General features: G+C 62.8%; 1 protein-coding gene across 1 annotated transcript in view; it reads right to left on the bottom strand.

Annotated features, from left to right (window-relative positions):
- Window positions 1–495: 495 nt before the first annotated feature.
- The window catches only part of LOC104344982 (phosphofurin acidic cluster sorting protein 1), a 69,954-nt gene continuing 63,372 nt past the window's right edge, over window positions 496–7,077 (bottom strand). The window contains exons 10-25 of the mRNA XM_086482253.1: window positions 6,467–6,560; window positions 6,078–6,149; window positions 5,639–5,769; window positions 5,392–5,524; window positions 5,163–5,267; window positions 3,738–3,844; window positions 3,316–3,470; window positions 3,112–3,222; window positions 2,922–3,024; window positions 2,517–2,549; window positions 2,120–2,162; window positions 1,977–2,019; window positions 1,733–1,874; window positions 1,315–1,538; window positions 1,001–1,114; window positions 496–901 (exon numbers count right to left, since the gene is read on the bottom strand). Of these exons, the coding sequence (XP_086338379.1) occupies window positions 786–901; window positions 1,001–1,114; window positions 1,315–1,538; window positions 1,733–1,874; window positions 1,977–2,019; window positions 2,120–2,162; window positions 2,517–2,549; window positions 2,922–3,024; window positions 3,112–3,222; window positions 3,316–3,470; window positions 3,738–3,844; window positions 5,163–5,267; window positions 5,392–5,524; window positions 5,639–5,769; window positions 6,078–6,149; window positions 6,467–6,560 (1,726 nt within the window). The 3' untranslated portion in view covers window positions 496–785. The remainder of the gene's footprint in view (window positions 902–1,000; window positions 1,115–1,314; window positions 1,539–1,732; window positions 1,875–1,976; window positions 2,020–2,119; window positions 2,163–2,516; window positions 2,550–2,921; window positions 3,025–3,111; window positions 3,223–3,315; window positions 3,471–3,737; window positions 3,845–5,162; window positions 5,268–5,391; window positions 5,525–5,638; window positions 5,770–6,077; window positions 6,150–6,466; window positions 6,561–7,077) is intronic.

The raw sequence follows: 7,077 nt of genomic DNA, 5'->3' as shown, positions 1-7,077 counted from the left end.
CAGCATTAATTTATTAAAATTAATCCCGAAAAGTAACTGTCCAATAAATTTAAAAAAAATAGAATCTTGTAAAAAAAAAACAAAACCAAACAAACAGGTGCCCCCATGCCACACCTCCGGCTGGCAGCACCATGGGGCAGGGCTGGTTGGGAAGGGGTGGGGAAATGAGGGGGGGTGGGGGACAGCCTCATCAGCGCTGTGCCAGCCTCAGCAGCAGGGCTGCCGGGGCACTAGAAAAGCTGCTCAGGCTCAGCCCCGCAGGGCAGGGCCAGGCCCAGCAGCGCGAGGCTGGCAGCAGGGCTGGAGAGGGGCAGTACAGGGTTGGTGGGCCCTGCTCACCACCTGCCCCACACGCCACCCCCCCTGCCCCCGAGCAATCCTGCTGGCTCCAGCGCTGGGGAACCGGCCTGGGCCCAGCCCAGCTGGGGCCCTGGCTGGCTGGGGAGCGGGCCTGGCAGGCGCACCTGGGGAGAGCGGGGCCTAGGGCCCTTTCTGGGTCCCTGCTGGCTGGTGCCAACCCTTGTCCCAGGCTGCTGTTGGGGGTCATGGGAGGCAGATGGCATGGTGCCCTGGCTGGTGGTTGGAGGGTACGCAGACCCGGTCTCACTGGCCTCACCTTCACGGGTCTTGGCCCACAGGGAGTGGTGCGGGTGTGGTATCTCCCTCTGCAGTGCAGGCAGGGGCTGGGCCGCAGAAGAGAGAGGACAAGAGCACGTCCGTCTCTTCATCTCCCCGTCTCCTCTTGCGACCCTCCGCAGCTCCAATCCCAGGGCTGCCCCCGCGTCTCACGCATTCTTCGAGTAGCCAAAGATACCCACAGGGAGGTACTTGACGTGCGTTGGCCACTGTGCTGCCAGCTGGAAAAACTTCACATCGTTCCACTCCACCCCATCTATGGACACTGGGAGGAGAGGGTGCAGTGAGGCACAGCCCCACCACAGGCAGCCTGTGCTGCTTGGTCTGCCCCCTGCAGCCCAGTGGGGCTGGCACCTCCCCTCACCTCGCAACATGGTGTTCTGGTGCTTGGCTGTGCAGATGAGGCGTGTGATCCCTTCGATGACTTGGCTTTTGGGCTCCAGGTCCTTCTCTTTTGGTTTCTTGCTCAGGAACATCACTGGTGGCCAAGGACCAACATTAGGATGTCCCCACCTGGCCCTGGGTGGGAGCCCTCACCCCAGGGCTGGCTGCACTGACCAGCCCCTGTGGGGCTGGGTCTCAGCCCTGCCCTTTCCTGTGGGCTCCCCCCCACCCCGACCTTTTTGCAATGGACTGTGGTCCCGCAGCTGGAGAGCACCCCAGGGTGGGCTTGGTTACCTTTCTTGTTTTTCTCCTTGGTGACCACGGTCATGGCCATGGTGCTAGGGGGCACCAGCTCCCCTGTGCCGGGGATGCGGCTGACCTGGAGTGAGCGGAAGTTGCTCTTGAGCGTGTTCTTGATACCCGTCTCCCGCTTCTCGCCCTCCTTCTTCCTGTCCAGCCCTTGTGTTGTCCAGTAGTCCACCTGCAGGCCCATCACCTCCACACCAGGGCTCAGCGACCTGTGCAAGATGGGCAGCACCATGCAGCACACAGATGCTGCCCTTGCTCCTCTCCCTCCCCAGAGCCCAGCTGCACCCTGCCCTGGGAGGGCGCTGGCCCGAGAATCCCAGGATGTGGCAGCCTCGCCCGTGAGCGCCTCAAAACCCTCCCACCCCCAGCACCCCCTGCCTCAGGCTGAGTGGGGCTTCCTTACCCAGCACCCGAGAGGCCGCTGCTGACAGACGGGGAGGGTGGCGGGGTGCTCACGGTCTCCTTGCCGTAGGGGGCTGCTCCACCAGCAGCTGGCACGGAGCTCAGCAGGGAGGGGGTGCAGACTGTAGCATCATCGGAGTCCACTGGAGAAGAAAAGTGGGGGTTGGGGAGGGGCTGGGGGACACTAACAGTGGTCTCCCCACACTGCAGAAGGGAGCCAGGGACTGTGGTTCCCAGGGACTCACCGGAGGCACTGAAGGACTGCTCCACCAGGCCCACCTTCACCACCTGCAAGGACAGACAAGTCAGCAACAGAAAGGCTGTGCGCTGCCCATCTTCCCCCCAGCCCCAGCCCCAATTGCCCACTGCCCCTCCCCAACATACTCACCCCCACAAAGGGTACAAACTTCTGGCAGGAGTCCTCGTCAGGGCTGCACAAGGAAGAGAGGCTGGTCAGGGTCTGGGTGTGCTGAGCACCAAGGACCGTGTCGCCAGCCCAGGGACCCCCACGCTGGCAGGGGCCAGCACTGGCTCACAGCCACTGAGACTGTCTCCTCTGCCCTCCCTCCCATGGGACCCCCTGTCCCCGACATGGCAGCACAGGGCACACTACACAGGGAGGCAAGGAGTCGGCCCCTCCAGTGCTGGGAGAGGGCTCGCATGCGGGAGGGCAGCCCTGCCCCGCTTTGGGGTCACGGCTCCTCTGCAGAGCAAGAGGGATGGACGCACATGGGGGGGAAGGGTGGGGGGGGCCAGGCAGCGGCACAGCAAGCACAAGCCAATACCTGATATAAAAATCAAAATAGAGACTTCTCTTCCTTGGGTGCCAGAAACCAAGAGAAGGGAGAGGTGAGAGTGCAGCTGGAACACGAGCGTCAACCCCCGGGGCAGCACAGTGCTGGCTTGCGGCCCACAGCCCAGCCCAGCCCAGCCCTGGCAGCCAGTCCCCACTGTTGGGGCTGTCACAGCCCACAGCTGCTGGAGGGGCCAAGTGCACCAGGGGGTGGCAGGGGACGGCGCTGCAGGCCTCTCACTGTGGAACCCCAGCTCCCCTCAGCACCACGCTGCTTGCCGGCAGAGCAGAGCGCAGGGCCTCGCTCGTTTGTCCCCCGTCTCCCACAGCCTTGTCCCGGGCACAGCCTTGACCGGGGCCGCATGAGGCAGGACAGGTACCCCGGGGCCATGCTCACCTCTTCTGCTTGTACGTCAGCATGGCCTCAGAGATGGGGAGCTGGTGAGAGAGGCTGGCTCCAGCGATGAACTGGGCGACACGGCCCGCAATGTCCACAGTGTCTGCGGGGCAAAGAGCCGTGACAGCCTTAGTGGCAAGCTGGGCTTCCCTTCAGGGCGCCGTTGGCCCCCGCCCGCCCCGCTCCTCACCTGCGACGGGTGGCTCAGCCCTGCTGAACAGCTCCCGCCACGCCGTGTCCAGGAAGAGAGTGCTGTATTTGTTATCCACCGAGGCCAGGTACTTGGCCAGAGGGTGAGAGCCTGCAGATGAGAAGGGTGACATTGGCTCCAGGCAGGCAAGCCCAGGGTGGTGGAAGAGGACAACCCTGGGGCTGGGCTCGTGGTGGCTCTCACCCAGCGGCACGAGCAGGAAGCGAAGGTAGTTGAGCCAGTCGGGCGTCTTGCTGGCCAGCTGCTCCACAAAGAAACGGAGGACAACGCTCAGGTAGCTCTGGTCCCCCGCCACCACCACCTTCACTGGGGGAGGCATGTGGGAGTTACAGTTACAGCTGCCAAGAGGAGAGGAAAGGACACCGTGAGGGACGCACAGCAGCTCAGCCCACCCAGCATCAGAAACCCATCGCTGACAATTTCCAACCTGCAGAACGCTGCTGTGGGCACAACCAGCACCGGGATCCCCCGCTTCCCCCAGGGCCTACACCTGCTCCCATAGTTGTGTCCACAGTCCCTGAAGGGCCCTAAGGAGCCCTGGGGGAGCCAGGGCCCTTCGCAGCCCTTCTCTGCAGTCACAGGGCTGAGCCCAAGCTGTTACTCACTATCGCTGGATGCGGGAGACAGTGGTGTTGAAGGCTGCCTGGATGTCCGCCACGGAGCAGGTGGACACGACCAACTGCTTGTGCGCCTGGAGCTGCTCACTCACGTACTGCCAATGTAGAGAGCTCAGGTTAAGGCACTCTAGGGGGGCACGGCGGTGCTGGCCAGCACCAGCCCATGCCTGCCCTGGCCCCCGCGCCCCCCTGGGATAGAGCTGGGGCCCCTGTCCCCACCCGTGCCGTGCAGGGAGGCTGAAACCATCAGGTCACCTGTGGCTGCATGCCTAAGCATCCCTGCTCCTCCTAGCTCTGCTCCAGGGGGGCTGGCTACCCTAGCCTGCTGCTCTTGCCTTTGAGCACAGCAGTCACCTCTCTCTGATGGCAAGGGCAAAACAGCCCCAAGAACCAGGCTGTGTTCCTTGAGATAAAGGGTTTGGTCCAGGGACTCTCTGATTTAAATCCCACCATCCCACAGCAGGGCCAAGCTCTAGGCTCAGTCCCTCTCTGCTCATTCCCTTCTCTTGCTCTCTCCCACTGCAGCACTCCAAAATCCTTCTGTGCCTCTTCAGGTGTCTGCATGCAGTTGAACAATGGTAAAATGGGCAGTTGTGACAGACAAGGGGGCTTAGAAGATGCCATGACAGGGTCTGGGAATGGGCATTGCTCCTTTTTTCCTCATCAGGACAACAGCTAGAGCAGGAACACACCAAGGACGTGTGGCTTGGGTCAAGACTCCACTGCCTCTCACTGAGAAGCTCTTTCTTCTGCCACAAACCCTGCCTTCATTTATTTTCCAGCACTGTTTCTGGATGTCAGATGTAGCTGCAGGATCCCCCCCCAAAGGGTCTCACCAGTGCTTTATATAACTGCTGTTTGCATGTTTGCACACACATACACGGCCCTGCTCACTTTCAGCAGTCAGCTCCTCTATGCTCCTCAGGGGCTGGGCCCGCCCTCACACGGGCACAACGGCAGGAAGGCCTCACATGTCTCCCTGCCCAGAGACCCCAGCTCTGACAACGCAGTTAATGCTCCCTGGGAGCAGAGGGCTATGCTCTCCCATCTCCCATCCGTGGGAAATGGCACCTCTGCCAGGGCACCCAACAAAGCTCTGACCAGTGTGGTCACTGAGAGTCAGGACCAAGCAGCAAGGGCACAAGGTACAGTCTGGGACTGCTCAGGGCATCGTGCTTTGAGGATCCAGCAATGCTGGTGGGTGGCACACGACGGAGGAGACACACCGGACTCTTGTGTATGTAGCTCAGCACTGTGCAAACGCGCCGTCTCCGCGAAGGAAGGGCCACGTGACGGGAGAGGAGGGCACAGCGGGTGCCAGTCCCCTAGGACACCCTGCCATGGTTGGGAGAATCCCCTGGGACCCTGCTTACAGCTCCCCCTGTGCACCCAGCTCCTGTCATGACTGCTCACCTGCCCCTGCCACTCGGCGACATTCACCAGCACGATGCTCTCCGGGAGCTGCTCATCTGAGACCAGGATCTGGTTCAGCTGATCGTAAACAGACTTTCGGGGCACCTACAACAGCATCACCATGAAGGTTAACCCCAGCCGGCTGCCTTGGCCACCCTGCCCATGGCTGAAGGTCCAGCAGGGCTCTCAAGCGAAAAGCATCCAGGTGAGGTGGCTTCCAGGGCCTCACCTGGGTGCTGTGCCACGAGTCTGGAGAGCTCTCGCTGTCCAGGCTGCTGGCACGGCCACCCTGTCCCTTTGAGCTCTGCCGGTCCTTCACAGAGGTGCTGCGGGGACGCCACAACTGCTTGCTCTCGGCCTTGCTGTGAAAGGAAAGGCAACGCTGTTGAGGAAATCCCATCTCCACCAACCCCCGACCCGCTCCAGGGAGCCAGCGTGAGCCCTCAGCCCTGGCGTGGGGCAGGGATCCGCCTTACCTGGGGGACACGGCACTGGGGAGCTCGGCTTTGGTCCCGGGGCCCAGCTGGGCCAGCCTGTCCACACTGCCCTCTCTCATGGCAGCCTCGGCGGGGGCCAGCCGGGAACACGGCTCCTCTGCGGCCAGCTCCTGAGGGCCACACACAGTCACTTCGCACGCGCTGCTCTCCCTGCCCTGCTCCCTGCGCCCATGGATGCCCCCACCCAGGACAGTCCTAGAGCTCCCCGCTGTAGAGCCAAGGCTGCAGGGCCTCGAGGGGGCTGGCCTGCATCTCCCGCAGACACTAACCCTCCTCCCACCCTTGCTGCTCTCCAGCCCAATCTACTTGTCCCCCCCAGCCCTGCCCCCAGGCTGGCGGGCACCCCGGTACCCCAGAAAGCAAAGGTGGGGCCTGAGGGAGCTCCAGCTCCACTCCACGTCCTGCAGCCTGGACTCACCGCCGCAGGGACCTCCGCTCCTGGCTCCTCCTGCGGTCGCAGCGCCCCCGGCTTCCGCTTGTCTGCCTCGCCCTGGGGGACAGGGAGCGGGGTGGGTCAGAGCAGGATGGAGCGCCCCGAGGGGGGCAGCTGCCGGTGACCCACGCCTGGCCTCGCAGAACACGCGCTCCCACAGGGGAGCCCGGCGTCCCCCTGGGGCTGGCCCCAGAGCATGCCCGCCATCGCTACCTGTCTGCCTGCGCTGGGAAAAAGAAGAGGAAAGAAGGGAAGGAGCAGCCACAGGCAGGTGCTGCTGGGAGCTGTGGTCTCAGAGGGAGCTGCAGGCACTGCGGGGATGCTGGGCTGGCTGGGGAGGGAAGGGGGCAACAGGTGGTGGTGGTATAACTCACAGGGCTGCCCGACTCTTGATCCTGCCCTTTCTGGCTGTGCAGACTGCCGATCTCAGTCTGGGAACCAGAATGAGAGACTCCCTCAAAGAAACGCCTGCAGAGAAACAGACAGACGAACGGATGGACAGACAGACAGACGGGAGAGAAAAAGGCAGGAATAAGAAAGGAACAAAGTCACGATGATCCCAGCACACCCCCGCTGGCCTGTCCCAAGCACAGAGCACTGTGGAGAGGTCCCTGGTGGGACACATGGCCGGACACCCGTGTCCGAGCAACTCACAGCCTAGGCGCAGACCTGCCAGCAGACTGCCAGCCCCGCACGCCGTGGTCTGCTGCAACAGTGCTGGGCGCAGGGACAGGATGGGCCACCCCAGGCCAACGGGGTTAAACCTGTGACCCCGGTGATTTGGAGGCAGGGTCCCTGTCTCCTAGCCAGCCACGACCTCTCTCTCAGGTGATCCCTTACTATGGCAGTGCAGGGTGAGGGACCGCCACCTTGCCCCATCTCACTGGTATATGGTCTCTGTCAACATCACAACTCCAACGTGCTGCTGAACCTCTCTACCTCTCCTGCACCACCACGGCTTCCACAGATTTCTGCTGCCTTCCCT

This window comes from Leptosomus discolor, chromosome 2 (genome assembly GCF_034619465.1).
Source record: "Leptosomus discolor isolate bLepDis1 chromosome 2, bLepDis1.hap2, whole genome shotgun sequence".
NCBI lineage: Eukaryota > Metazoa > Chordata > Aves > Leptosomiformes > Leptosomidae > Leptosomus > Leptosomus discolor.
Note: the sequence above shows the minus strand (reverse complement) of the source record. Positions and strands in the feature narration are given on the sequence as shown.